At 40.6% G+C, this 22236-nt stretch overlaps 1 protein-coding gene across 5 annotated transcripts; it reads left to right on the top strand.

Annotated features, from left to right (window-relative positions):
• The first annotated feature begins 12292 nt into the window (after window positions 1-12292).
• On the top strand, window positions 12293-22204 carry MMAA (methylmalonic aciduria (cobalamin deficiency) cblA type). Of its 5 annotated transcripts, none has more exons than XM_017820073.1 (5): window positions 12293-12473; window positions 14680-14801; window positions 19193-19660; window positions 20728-20850; window positions 21905-22204. In XM_017820073.1, exons 3-5 carry the CDS (start codon window positions 19249-19251, stop codon window positions 22123-22125), a joined length of 756 nt encoding a protein of 251 aa, XP_017675562.1. In that variant the 5' UTR covers window positions 12293-12473; window positions 14680-14801; window positions 19193-19248; the 3' UTR covers window positions 22126-22204. The 5 variants fall into 5 exon arrangements, with proteins under 5 accessions (XP_017675562.1, XP_017675563.1, XP_017675560.1 ...); XM_017820074.1 differs by having other exon boundaries at window positions 14627-14801; XM_017820071.1 differs by lacking the exons at window positions 12293-12473; window positions 14680-14801 and adding an exon at window positions 18570-18595.
• The last annotated feature ends 32 nt before the right edge of the window (window positions 22205-22236 follow it).

Raw genomic sequence — 22236 nt, 5'->3', positions numbered from 1 at the left:
AGTATACATTTTTAAAATTCACATTTCTTCCCCTGCTAAGGGGAAAAAAAATCCACGATGTTTGAGTTCCCGATTAAGGAGGACTTGGTTAGTGACTTTTTTGTATTTTTAAATTCCAAGAACAGCTATTTTATTTTTTTTTAGATTCGGTTTAACGTATCTTTTTCGTAACGAGTCAGTCATAGCACAAATGTAACTCTTTAAAATAAAGAAAATTTAAAGATGACCAAAAAGCAAAAGAATGCCTTTCGCTGCTCAGTCACTGTCTCTGTCTTTTCTGTGCTCAGCCCCTGCTACATTGACTCCCAACCAGTTTCATTCCTTTTGTTGGAATGCAGCTGTGAGGTAGTGACTTCTTTTAATTAGTGCTGTAACCATCCATCATACAAGTCTCAAGAGCATTTCTATTTGGATGTTTTCATGTTTGGATGATCCTGTGCAAGTTTTGGTAAACTTTGAAATAGCTTTGGAATAAGAAAAGACTGTTTTATGTTCTGACTGCTTTGAATGTTACTGTCTTTTGTGTTTTGGGCTGTAATGCCTCTCTGTTTTTCCTAAACGGAGATTAAAATTAGAAAATACTCTCTCTGCAGTACCTCAGAAATTTTCAATGGTAATCTGAATTAACTGGGACCGGCAAGATCCCAGTTTTTGTAAGTTCCTAGAAATTGTTGTCAATTTTTCTATTTTATTGATCCTGTTGAAATGCTGCATACATAATATTTTCCTTATCTGTTAGCCAGCTTTTTGTTTGGGGTGTGGAGACATTAGGGGCAAGGCAAAAGTGTACCTTCATGTGATGGCTCAGAGTATCTCAGCTGTACTTTATTAAATAGGATGAGCGGATTGGAATAGCACCTGAGACTCTGTTGTGGTTTTGGCTGGGGTAGAGATAATTTCTTTTCACAATGCTGGTATGGGGCTGTGTTTTGGATTTTTGCTAAAAACAGTGTTGATAGAGCAGGGATGGTTTTGTTACTGCTGAGCAGGGCTTACACAGTCAAGGCCTTTTCTGCCTCTCACCCCACCCCACCAGCAAGGAGGCTGCAGGGAGTTGGGAGGGGACACAGCTGGGATGGCTGACCCTGACTGACCCAAGGGATATCCCATACCACATGGTCTCATGCTCAGAGTGTAGAACTGGGGAAAAAGAAGGAAGGAAGGGATGTTTGGAGTGATGGTGATTGTCTTCCAAAGTCACCGCTATGCGTGATGAGACCCTGCTGTTCTGGGGATGGGATGCAGGGAATGAATTCCTTGTTTTGCCTTGCTTGTGTGTGCAACTTTTGCTTTACTTATGAAACTGTCTTTATCTCAACCTACAAGTTTTCTCACTCTTACCCTCCCAATTCTCTCCTCCACCCCACCTGGGGTGAGTGAGCAGCTGTGTGGTGCTTAGTTACCAGCTGGGATTAAACCACAACAGACTAGTAGCCAGAAACACAGGAGGCAGGGCAGAAGTTACCTGGAAGGGAGCAGCTGCTAGCTTGATGCTCTTGTGAAGATTTTTGGAGCAATTTGGACAAGTTTTCTAATTGATCTGCCCCACTTGGGATAGCTGGAGTCAGAAAGCTGGAAAAGGCAAAGGACAAGACAGAAGGAAAAGTGTTTCTCACTGACCTCTTACAAAACAGAGAACGATGAGAGCTAGAAACTTGGACAGAGCCTACAGTGTCAGCTCTGTAACCAGGTGAGTTCCTGCTGCTTATTTGGTTTTATTTCCCCATAGTTTCCTTGGTTTAGTCTTCTGAACAAAAGAGTTGAATACAGAAGACACTCCTTGAAAAGCCAAGGCAAGTCCCTGTTAGGAGAAACTGAAAGGCATGGATAACTGTTTAGAAAAAGTATCGAGGAAAAGCAGTGAACAGTACAAGTGGAGACAAATAATGCCATGGAGCTGAACGTGTTTTGAAATGTCTGCTTTGGCTTTTCAGTGCTGGAAATAAAATAATTCTCCCCAGGTGGAGATGACTTTTTAACCATTTAAAAGTCTCTGGTGAACCTTTAAAAGCTTTGTTGAAAGCTAAGAGAGGTAGTCATGGTTACCTGTGTGGTTTTAGGAAGGTATGGAGAGAAATAATTCATGTTTTAACAGATCCTGTAACAGAGTTGTGGACCTGATCTTCTAATGCTTGCTGACCTGGTATTGCTATCTACTTTGTTAAAGCCATTTGCTTTCTAAATCACTTCTCTTGCTACCATAGCTATGGTTTCACAACTGTAGTTGTCTTTTCTAGCCTCAATGAATGTAGTTCTATGAGTATTGTTTCTTGAAGACAATAAATCAGCGCAGAGAGGTCTGAAATGTATAAGGACCTTCCTTGGTGTGCCTGTCTTCTTGATTTTTCCTTTGTCTTGCCACATGTTAAGCATTTGATCGACATTTTGGAAGTTGGCTGTTTTGATGCTCTCTTTATTAATTGCTGCTGGTTTGTTCTGTGAAGCACATTGTAGCATCTTATCCTGCTCTTGGGATTCACGATTCATAACCGTAAACTAGCAGTCACGTTCTTCTGGATGTTTGCCTAAATATACAACATAACTCTTCCATCACCAGTCATGATAGAGCAATATATTTTTTACATGCATCATCTCACAGTTCATTTCTTCAAATAAGTTTGTAATTCTGTACAGAAAGGAAGGGAAAATGACTTTTCTTTTCCTCTGCTCCTTTCTGCCCTTGACTTAATGGAGACACCCTTGTCATGTTATCCTTTAGGGGATCTAGCAGCTTCTCTGTTCCCTAAGACTCCTTCCCTGACTTCTATGTTCTTGATGACTTTCTTTATTTTTTTGAACTCTTTGCAAGTAGCTTTTTCTCTCATTCTTTTCTTATACCTGCTGGATGCTGGATGTTTCAGTCAGACAGAAAACCCTCTACAGGATGCCTGCCAAAGGCAGGTAAAGAATCATAGGTTGCTGTAGGCACTGGAAGCCACCCATAAAGATATACATGCTTCACAGGAACCACTTTTTCAACCCCTGCTGTGTTAAATCTTCTTTGGAAGAGGAAGATATACAGGTTTGTGCTATAGGATTTCACTTTTGCTTGGGTTTACTGCTTTAAAGTTTTTTTACTGATTTAAGATTCTCTTCCCTCCTCTCTGCAGTATTATGTCACTTGGTTTGCATCTGACTGAAGTGATAGAATTTGTCAGCCAGAGTGCTCAGGCTTTCTATTTAGTGGTTGTGTTCCCTGACTGCTGCCTTCAGCTCTACAGGCAAGCCTGGCACTCGTTCTTGTCATCTCTCTGTCTCCCAACAGGCTCCAGAATAAATAACTTGTCTGGTTTATGAAACGAAGCTTCCGTACTCTTCCACTTGCCTTGGTGATTTGCTCAGAGGGGAAACCTCTGCGGGACAAAATGAATCTGTGTAGCTGTAGCTGTCTCTCATTGGCAGGGGCCACTGATATGTGTGGGCTGGCTGAAGTGGTCCTTGTTGCCAGGGGCTGCCACCCTCAGGTGGTGCTGTTCCTGTCCCTGTGCCACCGCAGGTCACATGTCTGTGTGCCTTCATGTGCTGTGAGCTGCCTGGAATTGATTCAGTCATCTTTCAGGAATTGTTTTTTATTCTAGTGACTGCAGATTGATAGTTTTTTCTTAGGAATTGGTTTGTGATTTCCCTTTTTCATCCTGCTCCTAAGGTATGAGTTGAAAAATCCGTATCGTCTCTTTATGATCCCGCCAGCTCATCTGAGACTTTAAATCCATAAAGCTCAGAGGAGGCTGTTGTAGTTAAATTTTGAAGAAGTAAGCACCTTCACTTGCTTCAGATTGTAGACAGGAGTAAAGATATCTCATAGCAGTGATAAAACTCTGTACTGTAGTAAATGTAAAATGAGCTAGAATTGTATTACAGAGGGGACTCTGCACGTGCAAAACAGGCTTTCTTTGCTCAAAGAGTTTGATTTAAGTGGAGAGGTCACTTGCTTAGACATGGTGGGAAGAGCTCAGTCTGCCATTGTAAGGATCCCCTAGTTTTCCTATTGCTGCTTCTTTCTTTCCCCAGTATCCCTGTAACACGTAAAAACATCCTTTTATATGAAGAAAAATGGTGTGCCTAACTTCCCTTTCCCTCACTCTTTCTTGTATGATAACTTTGGTTTTCTGTTCCTTTAGATTACTGAGTCGAGCTTAGCACAAGCAGAGAATGAGACTTGATGTGTGTAGTGCTGCAGTAACACTTCACTATTTTTTTGGAGCGCTTGGTTCTTGGCAGGAGAGCAGGCTCTGTCTCATCTCTGAGCCCTTCACTTCTGCCTTCTGTTGATACTTTAGGGACTGGTAATCCTGAGTGTTTTCAGATATATATGTGGAGACTGAAAGATGGCTGCTGTCCCATCAGATATTCCTTCAAGCTTGTGGACCAGTCTCCTCAAGTCAAAATCACCATAGGCCATAGTGCTGGCAACAGCACTGTTTAGAAACTGGATCCAAGCATGGCTTCATTTTGAACATGACTCGGGCAATGGTTTGACTACAAACAGACTTTACAATCCTCTCAAACACAGCTTGATCCCTGTGTCTGTTGGATTTGGTCCATGCTGTTTTCTAAAGCAGCACAGAAAGAAGCTACCTTGATCTGCATGCTCTGAAGACTTATGAGTCCAGGAGTTGGATTTTTATCTTGTGCCAAGAGAGCAGCTCTGTAAATACTCTTTCATGGGGTAGTTTTTAATTGGGGTGTGGGATTTCTTTGTACCCTTACTAAAGACTAATACAGCTCTTAATTCAGAATATATTCTGGGCATTGTGGCCAACCAGTTTTTTGCCACACTTGGTCTTTCAGGAATCACGTCATTGCTTTAAATGTTCCTGTGATTTCCCCAAGTCACGGGAGCAAATTTGAGCAGATCCAGCAATAATGCTTCAGTTGAATTTGATGAGCTCACATTGGTAGAAGGAAGCTTACAATCAGAACTTTGTAGAAATTTATCATCTTCAAAACAGTTCTAAGAAAAGCACTGAGATATCTTAACGTTTGCATGGGCACATATGGCAGTTTAAGCTCTCACCTTGGAGTAGGAGCCTCAAGTTGGAGGACCCTGATTCAGCAGCACATACTTTCAGCAAGGAGCCATCTGTTCTGCCTCAGGGGATCTGTTAGCACCATGCAAGTCCCAGAGTAATCCCCATTGTGAGTTATCAACAGAGGCAAAGCAAAAAAACAGTGGCAAGGGAGGGTTCCTGATCTTCTTTCAGAGGGAGATTTACTGCTGTGGCCTCTGATTCCCCCACCCCCTGATACGACACTGCCCCTTTTATAGAACATGGATATGGTGTTGCTTTTAGGATAAGCAAAGCTGGTTAGGGAAATGAAGAGAACTGCAAACTGGTCTTAGTCTTATTTCTCTCCCTTTTCTGCCCCAGTTACCCTAAGAAACAAACACAAGCCAGCCCTGAGTCAGTGACTGCCTTGTCAGGGAGGAGCCAAGGGAGCAGCAGTGGTGACACTGAGGTAGCTGGGGAGCTGAGCTGGTGAGGAGCAGGTACAGGAGGGATGGCTGGCTGAGGAAGTACTAAGAGAGTGTGTTCACAGCCAGGTTTTCTAACCATCACTGGAGAAAGGGGCATTCCCTGTGCTTTCTGTGCCAGCAGCAGTGGGTGGGTGACTGGGGTATGGCAGTGCCATTACATGAAACGATCCCAAACGTGGTCAGACCTGGAACTTCCCAGCTGAACATGCATGGAGGCTGTCTTGCATGTGGGCATTGTGTTGGACTAGAGTGGGGGGAAAGGATCGCCTGGTGGTGCTATGAGTGATCTCATTGTGTGTGGTGTTTATTTTTGTTGTCTGGGTGCTCTTGCACTGTTGTTCCTTCAATAATAAGGTGGATGAAGTGGAGGATGTGGCCTTTCCTCTGTTTTTTTTTTTTTTTATGCTCTTTTTCCACCTTTATGTTTTGTAAAATGTGACTTTCTCTCCTTACACTGGGAATTACCATGGTGTCACACGGGTGGTTTATACAAGAAGGCCAGTCAAAATTCATTATTTCTACAACTGTATATGGCACGCCTGAAAAATGTGATATGGCCTGTCACATAAACAGGAAACAGCCCTTGTAGGGGACTGGGTGGAACTGAAGGCCTAATCCAAATAACACTGTTAGTCATCTCCATATGGTAACCTTTCAGTGCCATGCAAGTTTGGAAAACGTGATTGTAACTGGTTTCCACATGGTGGATGAATGTGTAGATACCAGATGGTGCCTTACTTTTTTAAGTCTTTTCCTAAAATCAATCCGAGACACGAATGTTTTACGTACAGGAGTTGTGGGTGAAAGCCTGCACGCGTGAAGGTTGGTGTTTACACAGGAGCAGGGATGGAACCTGCACCACTGGAAACAGGGTTGAGGTTTCTCTGATCATCTGAAGCTTCTGATGACAATAAGTAGTAAAAACTAGAGAGGCAGCAAATATTATTGACGACATAGTTGTTGTGGTGGAATGCAATGTACTTTTAAGTGCTGGCTAGTATGTCAGTAAAAGCTGGCCTAATTTCCTCAAAAAGAATACCATGTATTGTAACAATTGACTGATGATATCCTCTTTAGGCATATAAAATAATTAGGCACTTTTAATTTCCCTATATTCAAAGGTATAATCTATGGATTAAATTCTGTGTCTGGTTTTAGTTTTTCAAATGCAGAAGGAGAAGGCTCCTTGTGAAGTTCCTACCTCTCATTCCTTGCAGCCTGATCCCTCTTTCCTCAACCTTTCTTCCTCTGAGTGCTTAAGGAGGTTTTGAGAGCGTAGTAAACAGGTTCATTACTGAAAGAGAGTAGAGTATGAGCTGATATGATACCATGTGAAGATATTTAGTGTTATACCTGGAAAAACAAGCAGTTGCATGTGGGGTATTTTTAATTTCTGCTTTTTGTTGTTGGGCATTTTATTTTTTGGGTATTTGTTTATTTTTGTGGGTTGTTGGGAGTGCAGCTTCCAGACTGCGAGTCTGACATGGTTAACCTTTGCTGTTTTACTGGTTTTCTACTAAGGTACAAACTATGCAATTGGAAATATTGTTACATTCCTTTTCTTTAGAGAAGGCAAATTCTATAAGACCCTAATTTTTAAGGCACGGTTGAGAATAGAAAATAGTGATATTTTGCTCAATATGGGTTTGTTGTACCAGAAAATTGGTACCAGAAAAATGGAGCTCAATTGCAAAACTACAGCACTAACTATCAGTTGCACAGAGCTTAGGCCTTCATGTGGTCCTGAAGTTCTTTTGCTCCATAGGTGCTTATACTCTTTAGATATACTGTAACACCTCTCAGTGATAATGTAGGAGGGGTTAAGAAATTGAAGTTGAGAGACTGTGGTGTCTGCAAAATGAGGCCTGCATAGTGTGTAGAATCCAACCCAGGCTAGGTTGAAAGTAATATTCGTGTGGTACAACTGTTTGGAAATACACCATGTTAATGCACAAGCTTGGGGTGCATCACTTTATTTTGTCTCATCAGATGTGCTTAAGTGATGATCTTTTGTGGTTTTGAGGGGTTTTTGTGTTTGGTTTTTGCTGGGGCTTTGTTTTGCTTTTCCTGGAAAGCTGGATGAAAAGAGGTCAGAAATTGGAGTCCTGATATCTGGAGAGGGGGAGTACAGGGATCTGCTTCACTTCCTTCCCTGCCACATCCCCCAAATGAATTCTTCCTCTGTAGGTTTTATGGGAGGAAAGGCAAAAATCTGGAGGGACTTGCTCCATGTGGCTTCCCTCTGGCTAAAGCTGACCCAGCAACAGGGGGAGATGTCACACTGGAACAGATGCTGTGTTCTTCAGATGAATTATGAATTTCAGCCTCTGAAAAGATCAGTCTAAAAGCCTAAGGGCTATGAGGGGAGGGAAAATAACTTTGAAAAACTGAAACACCACTTTGGGTGCATAAAGATTTGAGAGAAATTCTTTTAGGAATGCTGCATTTGAAGTGTATTTGAGCCTCATACATGTTATGCATATGCAGAAGTGCAGTAAATCCCAGTCAGGTGATGGGCTGGCTGCATCATGCATGCTGTCAGGTGGTATATGGTATGGTCAGGACTTCATAGAGGGATTAAGTAAATTCAAACAGAAGGTATTTTGCAGCTTCCCTGGGTACCTCGTTCCAGTTATTAATCACTCTTGTAGTTAGAATGTTTCGTCTGTTATTTGGTTTAAATTTGCCTTTCTGCAAATTGAAGTGATTATTTCTTAGTCTGCTTTTGATGGTGATGCAGCAAATCATTCACTGTCATCTGCATGACACCATATGCCTCGAAGAAAGATATGTTCCCACTCCATCCCCTGCTCTTCCAGTTCTCCTCTTGTCAGTAACCTCATTTTTAAGGTCTTTGTTTTCCTTCACTTTTAAATGTACTTGGTGAAGTTTTCCTCTGGGTTCTTTCCCCTTCTAGTAGGGACCCTGAGACTGAGCGCTGTGGTTGATTTGAGGCCTCATCAGTGCTTCAAAGTTATCAAGTGGAGAGCTGGGTAAAGTGAACTGGTGGCTTCCTTTCTTCATTGTAACACTTCTCTTAATACATCTCAGAATTGCATTTTGCAACATCATTTCCAGTCTGTGATTTTCAAACATTTTTAGTAGGATGGGTGCCTGGCCAAATGGCCTTGCTTTGTAGCAATGTCTATGTATTTTATATAAAATGTCTCTTGCATTGGCCTTTAGTGACTGTCCCTCCACTAGAAACACAGAGGATTTCCATCATATTTTCCTGGGAATCTGGAGGCGTTCATCATCTCATGATGTTTTCACAAAGCACTTGTGAGAATGAGCAATGATTCTGTGAAAAAGTTGGCTTAATTCCAGGACTCTTACATAATTGAGCTAAAAATCTTAAATTTTATATCTCCTGAACATTGCTCATGGGGAATGTCCAGATTAGTCCTCAGAAAAGATTAGTTAAGCTAATTGAAAAGATAATTCCTTTGGATTAAACTATTTTTCTTTTTGTTCTTGTCTCTTCTTTTTTGACTGTTTTTCTGGTACATTTTTAAACTAAACCTCCTAAAAGTGTTGTGGTTTGGTTTTTGGTTTCTTTTTTTGTTTGTTTAAGTATTCATTGTTCTTTCCTAAATAAGAGTTGAAATATTTACCCAAGAAGCACCTGAGAGTCACAGTTTAAAAAAAAAAAAAAGAGGGGGGATGACACCCTTCAACAGTTGCATTAAAGTGAAGAAGGGAGGCAAAAGTTGGGCGGGTTTTGTTTCCTCTTATTTCAATGGGAAAAAATGCATGTGCTGTCATCTTTTTCTTAGATCACAAGGAACTAAAAGAGCTTTCTTTTACAGGTCAGACTTTAAAATGTGGTCTTTGTTACTTAGAATGTATGAATTAAGAGAGTATGTGGTCAGATAGCTAGCATTAGCTATCTGTATTTGTAGTCTTCTTCCAGAAAGGCTGACCATAAACTTTTCAGAAGTAACCTTTGCTGAAGTACATGCTGCCCTGCTGTCTGAGCTTCTGAGACACTGCAGTTATCAGTAAGTAACCTAAGAATGCTTATGTGCATGGTGGCAGAATCAAGGGAGGAAAACTGCCTGCTCACTGTTCTCCCTGTGTTACTATCATTATTTATTTCAAGTTTTGTTCTAAAATATAATGGTAAATAAATATGATTTAAAATTAACTGAAAAGGTTAGACTGGGAGGTTTGTTTTGAAACATGCATAGAAAGCTACTCTGAGGAAGAAAAGTTCAATCTTCTTTTTTTCCTGCTCCATGGGGAATAGGACAAGAAATAGCAGGCTTAAATTGCAGAGAATAAAATTTAGTTTAATATTGGGGACGGGGGAAGAAATTTGTGTCAGTAAAGATAGTAAAACACTAACAAGTTACCTGGATAGGTTTTGGAGAATTGGTCATTGGAGATTGTCAATGACAGGTTAGGAAAATGCATATTGGGAATAGCACAGGTGTCCTCGATACTTTCTTGGATGCTTTCCTGCTGTGTGCTGTGATTGAGTGTTTAGGGCTTGGTCCAAATATTGAAAAACTGAATTCTGTCAGAGATGCTGAGGATCCCTTCATCACTTGAATATATTTTTGTATCTATTCAGCCATCCTGATTTAATATAAAACAGGCAAGGATATTTTTCTCCTCTTCTCCTTGTTCCATATGTCTGTGTAGTTAAAATGAAGATGAGTTGCAGCTAAAAAATTTAATGATTTGCACAGGCACCCTAATTTTCTGCTGGGGAGTGTGTTCTTCTAATAGCATTTAACTGTCATTGAGAATGCTGGAGTATTAATGCCACATACAAAACCATCTGGAAAAGAGCTTTTCCTGAAGCTTCTCAATGTTCCTAAGAGGAACCTACCCAGAGTCTTTGCTCTCAGAGTAGCAAGACTGGAGAAGCGGTGACAGCTATAATGGCAGGGCACTAATGACTCTGGAGAAATGTTACTTTTGTAATTGGAAATGATACAAACAGTGTCATTAGAACAGATTGTTGATGCCATTTTTATTCTTGTCATAGGCTTAGTTACAAGAATGGATTCACTCTAAGGCGATGACATCAGAATTTTTATGCTTTCCATATTTAGACGGACAGATCATGAGGCCTTAACTCATGAAATGCTGTTTTTCCAGAACACCAGCTCATGTGAGTGTGGATCTGAATGACTGCTTACTTTTCCTTCAGTTGAACAGTAGCACAGAGGAGGTGAAATGCCATTGATGTCATTCTGAAATGTGTCTTAGGAGCTGACAGCTCTGACTTGAGCTCCGATTTTCTTGGTCTTTTTTTGATTTGGTGCTGTGAATTGGTTTTGGTTTTGTTCGGGTTTTTCTGTTTGGGTTTGTGGGGAGTTGTTTTATTGGTTTGTTTATTTGGGTTTTTTTAATTGTTGTCATTTTTTGGTTTTTTTTTGTTAAAGATGTTGCTCTTTAGCAAAAATATCTTCATATTCCAGTGTTTGGTATAAAATATGAGAAGCTTTTATAAAAACATAATCAAGATCTTCCCAGGAAATTTCTCATTCTGCAAGTAACTTCTGTTTTAATCCTTACTGTCTCTACTCCGTCTTTTTTAGAATAAGCTGGTACAAAAAGTCATCAGCAGAAAGGAATGGTGATGGGAAGGAGACACTGGAACACAGAAGGCCTTCTAGAATGCTTTTAATGCAACACTACCAATTTTTTTGCTTATCTCATCCTTTTAGGTAATTTTAAAGATCTAATGGGCATGTAAGACCTTCTGTCAGACCTCCACTGTTGGTGCTGCATCCTGATTGAAGTACTCAACATCTGTTTATTGTGTTCTAGTATCAGTCTTGTTACATGGGAAGGAAACAGCACTAGGGATATATTCTCTTGGAATATGTGGCAAATAAGGACAAGGTATGGGGGGTATATATATTATATCTGTGTAACACAGCTGTATATTTGGGGGTTCCTCTGTTCTTTTTTTAATGTTTCATCCATTGATGGTTTGAATAGTCTGCCTCTGGCTGAGCAGGGAGATGAGAGTTGGAGCATTCCTGGAAGTGGAGCATTCCTGGAAGTTTCTGCCCAGAAATGGGCAGAAAGTCTGAGTCTAGGCCAGACTAGAGGCACATAGACATATAAACCAAGACATTTTGGACAGACCTAGATACAGCTTTTGGCAGCTGGTGTTTCTTTCTACAGCACCATGAGAAAGGCCTAATCTAACACATCTGACAGATTATCTTAAATCAAATAAACAGGTTTTTAATGCTGAGGAACTGAAATGGAAGAGTTGATTAGAAAAAAAACCAACACCTCAGTTGTTCAGTCTGTATCCTTCTCTACTAAAATCACGAAACATCAAGTAAATACAGACAAATCAGGTCTGAGAAGGATGAAGGATACTGATGACCACAAGTCATCTGAGGTGTGAGTACTGCAGATTTCTTGTCTTCATTCTCAACAAGAAAACATAAAGTCCCTTAATTCAAAAAGGCAACTCCTCATACCTCTCATTTGAAGTTTTCAGTTTGTTTCTCACACTCCTACTCTGAATAGGTGTCTTAGCACAGTGGCAGAATTACCAGTTAAAATTTATGCTCTGTATCTTGTTTCTGGTTTAGGTGGGAAATAACATGGAATTCCTGCGTAAGCCCTATGTTACACAGAGATCCCTGACTTACTGCAGCGACCAGAGAGAGGGCAAGAGCAAAAGTCAGAAACTTGCTGTAAAGGGCTCCAAAATAGGGTTATGGCCACTTGCTGCTAGTTTTCTTTGAGTAACTCTCAAAAAAAAACCCGAGACGGAATTCCTGCTGGCAAAGGTGTGACTTTTTTTTTTTTTACACTCTGAAGCCTACTGAATGCACTCTGAATAAATGTTCGATGTGTTTAAGTTCCCTAGGGGGTTAAAAGTCTGCCGTGACCCAACAGGGTATAGATTTACGGTTGCGACGATGAACTAAGACCGACTTCCTCTGTGTTCAGAACACAGCCGGGCGGTGTGACACAAACGCAGTGCGCTGGCTTCCCCTTCTGGCCGAAAGAAGTAAGTGATCCTGACGGCGGGAGTCACACGAACTTTTTCTCAATTTTATTTCTATGCACTAAACACTAGTTTTCAGAGAACAAATAAATGGCTAACTGACAGTGTGTGTGGGGAAAGGTTGGTGGAACATCTTTGCTTCTTGAAACATAATATATCGAGATGTTGCTATTTGAACATAGAACATAGAATTCTTTTCTAAACATGGACCTAGTCTGGAAGGTATTGAGATGAAAATACCAATTTCTGGATAAAAAGATTCCCAATTTCCCTTCTAGACCTCTGTTTGCTGTTCCTAGAAGCAAATATTTTACTTCTTTTCATATTCTGTAGCTAATTTCCCCCATGCAACTGCATCAGTTATGATTGTAAATTTCTTTTTTGCTTGGACTTTGGGCTTTTTTTCTTGCCTTTTTACCTTATTTAAGGATTCCTCTTTCATTTTAATTCTATGGTACAACGTTCTGTAGCATTAGGCTAAGCTTTGTAAATAAACACTAGCATAAAGGTGTTTCCTTTGTGGTATAAAGCAATGACACAAAATATGATCCAATGTGCTTTTTAACAAGCCCTTTCTAAGTTAGTTTGCCAGCCTTTTACAATGTTGTTTTGCCATGTTTCTGGATGTGTTGATAATATAACATGAAATCCTAGCAGAATTTTTCCTCTTTGTCGTTTTCACTCCCGCTTCCACTGCCTGGAAAAAAATGGGACATTGAAATCACTACACAATTTTGCATCATAAGAAGACCACAGTTGTGCTTTTGTGGGCATGTTGGAGAGCAAACATGCAAACACAACACGTATGCACATACATACATACCAGAGAAACAGAAATATCCAGTGTGATAAACAGGAGCCTCATGTTTAAGGCACTTAGGTGCACTGCCAGAAACAGGCTTCCCTGTGCATACCACGGCTTTGGTCCCAGCTGGAAACACTTAGGTTTTCCTATTTCTCAGTTTTGAATCCTCACTATCAGATGGGCTTGGTCTTCCTTTTCATCTTGGCCATGTCATCCTGAAACAGAAAGTGTCTTGATATGTTTTGCTGCAATGTTTTGTTCCTATGGATAACTCTACCCACTACCTCACTTCCACCAATTGTGGTTTTCACCTGCTGGTGAGGCACTCAGCTTAGGGATGTTCAGACAGACCTCTGAGCATCGATGCTGTTGGAGATGCAGGGAAAAACATCTGAATGCATGAAAGATTATGTATTTACTCTTAATATTCATATTGTCTACAATGATAAACTGAGTTAAGCATTCACCATTCCTTGCTTCACCTTGGGAACTTTAAGGTATTCACTTTTTGCTGTGTGAGATTGTGCTAAGTTCATTCTGACCTAATAAATTTTTAGCACCCTGGGGTAGAGGGAAGGAGGATTGTATTTAGTCACTTGAAAGTCTCACTCCTCTGCTCAGGGCTTTGTCAACTACAGAACTTAAAAATTGCAGCAATCAAGCAAAAAGTAGCTGGGAATGCTGGCAAAGTCAAGTGTCAGATTGTATTATGCCTCTTATGTTTACTAATATACTTGCTATGGTTTCATTGCTGTATTGAAAAGAACCAGGAGGAGGCAATTAATGATTTCCTTTTCGGCTGTGCAATAATGAACTACATGAGAAATATTTTGATATCATGAGTCATTGGTGGCCATGGAGAAAAACATAGTCTTTAAGCCAATTGAAAGAAAAAAAATATATTATTTTACTGGCAAGTGAGTTGCTCTTCCAGGTTTATAATTTTAACAATGAATCAGCTGTGGAGAACATTATTTAACTTGCTTTCACAACCAGTAGACTTATATGAATAATGTTTGGGTTTTTTTCTGCCCATACAGTAATTTTTTTCCCAAAGGAATCTCAACATTTGCAGAAAAGATAATTGCTTTTAAAAGAAAATGTTTTTATCTGTCCCCTTAATTTTATATCAGGCAGTTCATCATGAACAAATAAAAAACTTGTGCATAAGCCATAGAAAACTTTCCTGTAATTATATAATTTCTCACTAATGTGCAATTATAGCTCAGTTGATACCACCAAGAAAATGTTAAAGTCACTGCTCTAAAGTTTTGTGAAGAAACTTCAGCTCCCTTGTTTATAAAAATATTACACAGTTATTTAAGATTAATTTTTCCTCTTCTTTCTTCAGATTCTCTCTTGTAGGTCTCAGCCAAAGCTCAAAAAGCAAATTTGTTTTTCCAGGCTCTCGAGCAGCTCTGTGAGCTCTGATAACCTCATGGCTCCTCACCAGCACGAGTACAGCGAATCCACTCAGCTGTTGGAGCCATCCCACCTTTGTAGGTGGCTGAACCTGGGAAGCTGTGGTAAGGCTCTTGTCTCCAGACCTAGCCAGGGAGCTGACTTGCTGCTCTGTCCTGGCCTTTTTGTAGTAAAACCTTAGGATGCCTGTAGGCAGCAAACATCTGTTTGTGTAGCTGTCAGTGAGTCTTTGGGGAGATGAACTTTTTTTGTGCCGTTTTCTTGCCTGAGTCACGATTGCAAATCTGAGGTCTGAGCTCAAGTTGTATTTAAACAGCAGACATTCACCTGTGAATATGCTTCCTGTTGTTTTCATTTCACATCTTTTAAGATGAGAGAGAAGGTGTATTTTGTCTAAAATGCTAAGACTGCTCTTGAAAGGCTAGTGTTTTCTTCTTGAAAGGAAGGCTGTAATCAGCTGTTACCTTGCTCAGCGTTTTGCTGTAAAGAGGAGGTTGGATCGATCTTCTCTGCTTGTGTGAAAACTGAAATGAATTGAGGGTTGTCTTCTGCAGGAAAGGACTATAGCTTCAGTTTGTACCGTGGCAAGGACTGTAGTTACTCTGCAACTTAGCTAAACCTGATATGCAGGCAGGATTTAACTCTTGCTGCAAATTGACACTTGTTTGTTGCTCTGGCTGTACTGCTGTACGAATCTCTTGGGTTTGTTTCCCCCCACCCCCCCCGGATTGCTTGTAATAAAATACTTGTATATTTTGTAATAAAGCCATTAGTCCAGTTGCAATCATACTAGCCAAGAACGTGCATTTGCAAGGGAGGAGGGTGGACTTACTACAAGCAGAGTGGAGAAATGTTGGAGGAAAAAGAGAGTGATGACCACCAGGTGTTACACTGGAAGTGCAATGTGAGAAATCAGTGTAGGAATTGCCACTGAATTCATATTCCTGAATGAGAAGTTCATTTTGTAATATAGCATAATAGAGCAAGGGATTCAGGTGCATGGCAGAGCCCTCTTAAACCCTCAGCCTGGGGGTAGAAAGAACTGATGAAACAAAATCCCATCTCTAAGAAATAATAATTTTGTCTTGCGACACAAATTTCATAACTTACAACCAGTATGGATTGTAGGCATGCTGGACCTTTTCACATACAGAGAGCAGGATCAATAGGGAATTCCTAACAAAAGTACATCTTTACATGTTCAGGAAAAAGCTGGTGAGTTTCAAGCTGGTCCTCTTTATTTAATTTCATCAGTTATTTGTCCTGTCATAATTTCATTTAGATCACAGAGATTCGTTAGTTTTGTATTTGCTTTTACAGCACATAGCTGTAAAGAAATGTCTATGCCTATAATTAAATATTGTTGTGGTAATTATGTGCACAAAGATTACTTTGGGGCTGCTTAAAGAGGAGGGGAACAGAGCAAGGAAATCAGAGTGCTGCCAGAGAAAGGGAGAATGAATGAATCCAACTAAAACTGCAAGGGGAAGTCAGCTGGATGGAATGTAAATCTGCATGGTTGAATTTGGCAGAGATGTTAATGCTAATACTATTTCTGCTGTAAGAAGTTACAGAAGGGCCTTTTTCTATTATTTTATGATGACTGGGATTCAGTTGCACATTTTGTCTAAATACTTGTGCCTCCCTGCACCTGTAGTTCATGGCACAATACTTTATAACACCTTGTAGGATGTTTGATTTAGTATTGGCTCAGAAGGAAGATTGCCATTTCACGAGTTACCAGCAGTACTCTTTTATTTAACATCTGGGGTAAACTTGCAGCAAGGAGGTTAAACCAGACAATTTTCCTTAAATCTTGGACAAGTTTGCAGATGGTGATGGAATGACTATGGGGTGCACACTTTTATTCCTCTGACACCCCTGGGGAAAAGAAGCATAGAGAACATAAAGGAAGATGAGTTAAATTTGAAATTAAAAAAGCTTCCAAACCAACACACACATACACACATACATTTGAAAGATCATTTAAAAGAACAAGAGGAGAAACAGAGCCTGATATGGAAAGGTACTGAATTACCCTCATGAATACTTCAGCTACAATGTTAAGTAAATTAATGACGAATGCATAGAATACATGAGCCTAGAGCAGTTTGTATGTTGGAGATCAGAAAGCACAAATACAGTGAATCTGACCAAAATTCATTGGGCTGTGTGTAATAAAGACACAAAAAAAAAAGCATGTTCAGTCACATACCTTAAAAGATCATAGGGGAAACATAAAATCAGAGGTGGTAGAAGAGTGCACAGTTCTAGGAGACCTGTGTAATCTCTTTTCCAGAATATTGAAAGAAGGAGTGTGTGTAATTTTTAATGCAACAGGAAGTCTTCCTATCGTATCTGATATTTGGAAACTCTAGTCTCTGACTGGAGAAAAGCAAATTTATTTAATCTGAGTTGAGGGGAAAGGGGTGAAAAAAGAGAGATTACTCGAATTTCCAGACCTCATCAGTGTGCAAAGTCTTGAAAACAGTTCTTGCAGCAAAACTGCTCTGGAGCACATACATGCTTGTTTGTGGTCATATCAGATTGGCAGTGCAACTGATGGGCTGTATAAAATAGCAGAAGTTTTGTTCTGAACTGCTGAATGCACAATTTAATCTCATTCCTATTATTCCAGTCCACAAGGTTATCATAGACAGAGAACTGAACAATCCACTCTCCTCTTCAGTATTGACAAAATGTTTTGCATATCCATTCATCTAGGTCAATGACAAATTATTGAAGATGAAAGTCCACAAAGTGGAATAAACTGCAGGATCAACTAAGCCATAGCAGAATGGCTTTTTTGTTGTTGTTGCTGCTGTTATTAAAAAAATAATGGGGATGTGCTACCTAGGTTTAAGCACAGCACTTGAAACAGAGAGCCTTAGAAAGCTTATTTAATGAAGAGATTATAGTGATACATGCTAACTGATGAATAAAGATCTGGTTAAATAGACTTCACAAGGCTGTTTTCAAATGGGATTTCTTGTTTGCTGTGGTTCCATCACATGCTGATAGGGACACAAAATTGCATGTTTTCTCAGCTCTGAAGAGAGTTCAGTTCTCTGGGTATGATAATCTTCTGGACCAGAATAAAAATAATGAGATTAAATCGTGCATTCAGCTGTAAAGAATGAAACTTTTGCTATTTTATACAAAAGCAAAAGTGATTTTATACAGTGCATCACTTGCACTGCCCGTGTGATGGGAACTCTGAACGGGTCTGGTGTGATGTAAGACTGCAAGGCACTGGGAACAGCTCAGCCAGGAGAATTCCGTGCATTACGTTTTCTGGGAATAAATGTGTCTACTTTAACAAGGAGATGGGCGGAAAAGGGGTTGGAAGACGACGGGTGGAAATAATAACAGTTTTTAAAAAGTAAAACAAACACCACCCCGCAATAAACCAACATTCCATGGCAGGAAATTTTCAAATCCAGATTTAACTTGCCAAAACGAAGACTGAAAATAAATATGATGTAATTAGCACAGGTGGGGGTTTAAGCATTTCTTCTCCTTTGCTGCTATCTGAAATGAAACGAGGGGAAGAGTAAATCGCCACGCACGCACCCAAAGCGGACATTTCCAAGATCTCAGGAAAGAAATGAGGGTTTGCAACACCCTTCCTTGAAAGGCCAGGGCAGAGGGACTGTGGCTCCATCGGCGTGGAAGTCCGTGTGCTCACGGAATGGCCAGAAATGAGACCTGAGGACTTGAGACCCGGCTTTGCAGGGCGAGGAGGATGGCGGGGGGAAGGTGGTGGTAGGGAGGGGGGAAGCTCCTCTCCTTTCGGGACCCCCCCGCCCCATCCTACTCTCCCCGTTCCCTGCCCGGACAGCGGGTTCCGGCTCAGCCTGAGGGCGTCACTTCCCGGGGCGGAGCGGGGCGGACCGTGGTAAGTGCTGGGAATCCGGGAATGGCGGGGAGCGGGGGATTTTCTCGCACCCTCAGCGGTCGCGCCCGGGCCGCGGCGATGGAGCGGCTGCGGGGCCGGGGCTGCCCGGGATCCTCCGGGAGGTTTCAGATCCTTGGGTTTAGTCCTAAACGTTCTTGTGCCTGAGCACCCCCTGCCTCCACCTTTTTTTTTTCCGGACAAAAATACCCCTCATCCCGAACAATTGTTAAAAACAGCCCTGCAGCCGTGAGAGTGGGACATACAGCGATTTCAGGGAGCACGAGGGTTGGTTTGTGCCTGGATTTGCGGCACGCTGCTTGTGCTCTCAGAGGCTGCCTTATTTCAAACTGCTGTTTACGTGTCTGCTTTTTTTTATAAAGGTAATATTTTACTGAGTATGATAATAAAGAGAGGACGCGCTACTGAAAGTTGTGTGGCTACTTTTCGTTGTGTCTTTTTAGCTGGAAAAGGGAACTATCTTTGTTCAAGACAGTAGGTACGGATAAAAAAAAGCTGCTGGTCACCTGTGTAGACAGGTTTCATTTGAGTCCTTACAAGTGCTTTGAAGAAATTAAAAACGTTTCTCTTTCTCTTTAGGGCGTCTGCCAACAGAAGTGAACTGATACCTCTGGTACTTTTTAATTCCAAACAAGATGAGGATCCCCTCTTTGCTGATGGGATTCCCTCGTTATTTCTCCAGAAGAACTTACTTCATGAACTTCATTTCCAGAGCAGATTTTCTATGCATTGGATCTCTTGCATCAGTGCACCACTGTCGTACAGAATGGATGTGTTCTTTGAATGGTTTGAGGAGAGAGCTCTGTCAACAAGTAGCCCCTGAGCAGCAAATAGAGGGACTTTCTGACAGAGAACAAAGACTCGTAGACAGACTTTACAATGGACTAATCCAGGGTCATAGAGCTTGTTTAGCTGAAGCCATTACACTTGTAGAATCAACTCAGAGTAGGAAGAAGAAAGTAGCCCAGGTGCTCCTTCAGAAGGTATTATCCTACCACAGGGAACAAGAAAAATTAAATCAAGGAAAACCACTTGCCTTTAGAGTGGGTTAGTCCTTTTATATCTGTCTAGTAGTTGCTTACGTGGAATTGCAGTTCTCACCTTTCATTATCACTATCATTTGTGGTGTGTAGTCTTGGATTGTTGGTTTTGTGGGGTTTGTAACCAATTAGGTCACTTCTGTTGTCCAGTCATCAATTATGGCTTGATCTGAAAGATGCTTTTGAAAAAGCATTAGAAATTATTGTTGCATCTTGAGGGTGTGTTACGTGGGGTGTTTTTTGTAACTGTTATAAGCTGAAACGTTAGGTGGTTTGCAGATTGATGCAGATATTATCTACACCTAGACAAGAAAGGATGTAGTCAAGCAGACCTGATCTTTCCCCGAAGAAGGTGTTTTCTTGAATCCCTTTTTCGATTTACAAAAGATAAAACATGTACTTTCCTGTCTTATGGCCTTCCTTTAAAGCAGCCTACTTTTCAGCTGAAAGAGACTTGCACCTGATTCTCTTGGAAGCTCTGAAATATTTTCCCTTTGCAAAGAGATGGGCTACTAATGTATGTCACGCCCAGCTCATTTCTTGTGTCATCTTTACCAAGGTAGTAAGAACGAGAACTTGGGTGTGGGAGTAAGAAAAGTTTGGTGCTAATCTTAGTTTGCGAGCTTTGACACGCAAGTAAATGGCCTCATTTTTTGAAGTAACAGCTCTGCAAGGTAAGGGCTTTTGGTTTTACAGTGTTTCTTTCATAACTGTCAGTACATCTGAAAAAACGCAGTTTGAGGATGAAATGTTTTGAAAGTTCTGAAAGATAAGTCAGTGTAAGTAAATTTATTTGGAGGGAAGTAAATATGTGTGGATAATGTTCTGTTAGTGTGGGTGGGATTAAGGGTAGTGAAGCGAGGCCTGCTGTGTTGGGTGAATCAAGATGGTGTATTTTGAGTGAATTACAACTGCTTAGGTGGTGTAACAGTTTTGACATATCTCCTATTTGCCTTTGCTGTGATATTGTGTTAAAGTATGAGTTGTTATCAACTTAGATGTTGATGGTGTTCATGTGATATATTATTTATTTGATTAGCAAAATGTTTTTTCCTTTCTAATATGATTATGTAGGGTTGTCTGGTCCTCCCGGTGCTGGGAAATCGACTTTCATAGAGTGCTTTGGGAAAATGCTTACAGAAAGAAAACACAAAGTGTCTGTGCTGGCCGTAGACCCTTCCTCTAGTACAAGTGGTGGTGAGTGTGAATTAAAGTTTGAGTCAGGTTTCCAATACCTTGTCAACTATAGGAGTATCTCTTTGTGCCAAATGGAGAAAAATATTGACTGTATCAGGTCTTCATTTTTTTCCTCATTTGATATGAAATTGGGAAAGAGGTATCAGTCTCCTAACTTTGTGACATTTCCTCTTTTCCGCTGTTGGAATGTTCAGCCTTACAGTTTTTTTTTTTCTAAATTTGAATTTCTTTGAAGCTGCGTGGCTGTAACGTGTCACTTTCAGTAAATAAAAGATTGTAGGGGAATTATAAGCTGACCATGCTTGATTCATGGTATTCCTGATATAAATATAGAATCTTGATTCTGATCTTTTTCTGATGGGCAGCTTCCAGGGAACATCATTAGTTTTTCAGCTTCTGTGCTGTTACAGAAGATGCCGTGATGTGTACCTATTTATAAAGACAAAAAACTTCAGCATTGCAATGACCTGGCACTAAGACAGACTGTATTCTTGAATGCATGCATTCAGGATGCATCAGAATAGCAAAATATGATAGCAAGACTGCACCAGTTGAAAGAATTGAGCATCCCTCATCTTTTGGAATGTGTGTTGTGTGCATAGATCTTGCTGAGGCTGATGCACAATTTGTTCAAATAGATTTATGTCAGATTTCTTAAAACAAAAAAATCCACCATCAAGATGTATCAGAATCATAATGCAGATATTTGTTCCTTTAGACAGAAACAGCAAATATTTGGTTGTGTGGCCTGGTGTGTGTAGGCCTCAAAAAGCCATTCAGGAGGTGTGGAATTAATTCTGATCTGGAACAAATTCTTTGTATTTGATAGCAATAGGGTCTGCTTATCAGGCCTCTCCAGTTTCTGATAGGTGGAAGAACCAGGCCATAACTTCCTAGTCCTCAGCAAAGTCTTGACCAACTGTTGCTGGGATATTCCTGTTTGACTGACTTAGCCCAAAAGGTCTGTCTTTTCCTGCTCATTTATTGGTGGGAGGGAGAAGGGGAAGTTTGTCTGTGTTGCACTTCCGAAATAATTTAACATTACATGTTTAAGGTTCTCTGTTGGGTGATAAGACACGGATGACTGAGTTGTCAAGAGACATGAATGCTTACATCAGACCATCTCCAACCAGTGGGACGCTGGGAGGTGTAACGAGGACCACAAATGAAGCCATTCTGCTGTGTGAAGGAGGAGGCTACGATGTTGTTCTTGTGGAAACTGTAGGTATGTGCTTAGGGCTTCCTTTTAACTATCCTGTTGTGATATCTAAATAAGGTGTGTTACTAATTGCATGCTTTCCTCCTTGAGTTTGTTTCATACGTGGTCACTGGTTGAACACGAATGCCCATTCTGTCTTATTTTCTGATCTTCTTTGTCTTTTACAA

Source organism: Lepidothrix coronata, unplaced genomic scaffold, assembly GCF_001604755.1.
Source record: "Lepidothrix coronata isolate B3197 unplaced genomic scaffold, Lepidothrix_coronata-1.0 Scaffold79, whole genome shotgun sequence".
NCBI classification, from domain to species: Eukaryota; Metazoa; Chordata; class Aves; order Passeriformes; family Pipridae; genus Lepidothrix; species Lepidothrix coronata.
The sequence above is the reverse complement of the archived record's forward strand: the minus strand, read 5'-3'. Positions and strand labels throughout refer to the sequence as shown.

What these genes read in the sequence shown, in the direction of transcription:
- MMAA (XM_017820073.1), top strand. Translation starts at nt 19,249, where the DNA reads ATGAGGATCCCCTCTTTGCTGATGGGATTCCCTCGTTATTTCTCCAGA. An exon ending in ACCACTTGCCTTTAGAGTGG is followed by an intron (nt 19,661 to 20,727) that starts GTTAGTCCTTTT and finishes ATGATTATGTAG; the next exon opens with GGTTGTCTGGTCCTCCCGGT. An exon ending in TTCCTCTAGTACAAGTGGTG is followed by an intron (nt 20,851 to 21,904) that starts GTGAGTGTGAAT and finishes TACATGTTTAAG; the next exon opens with GTTCTCTGTTGGGTGATAAG.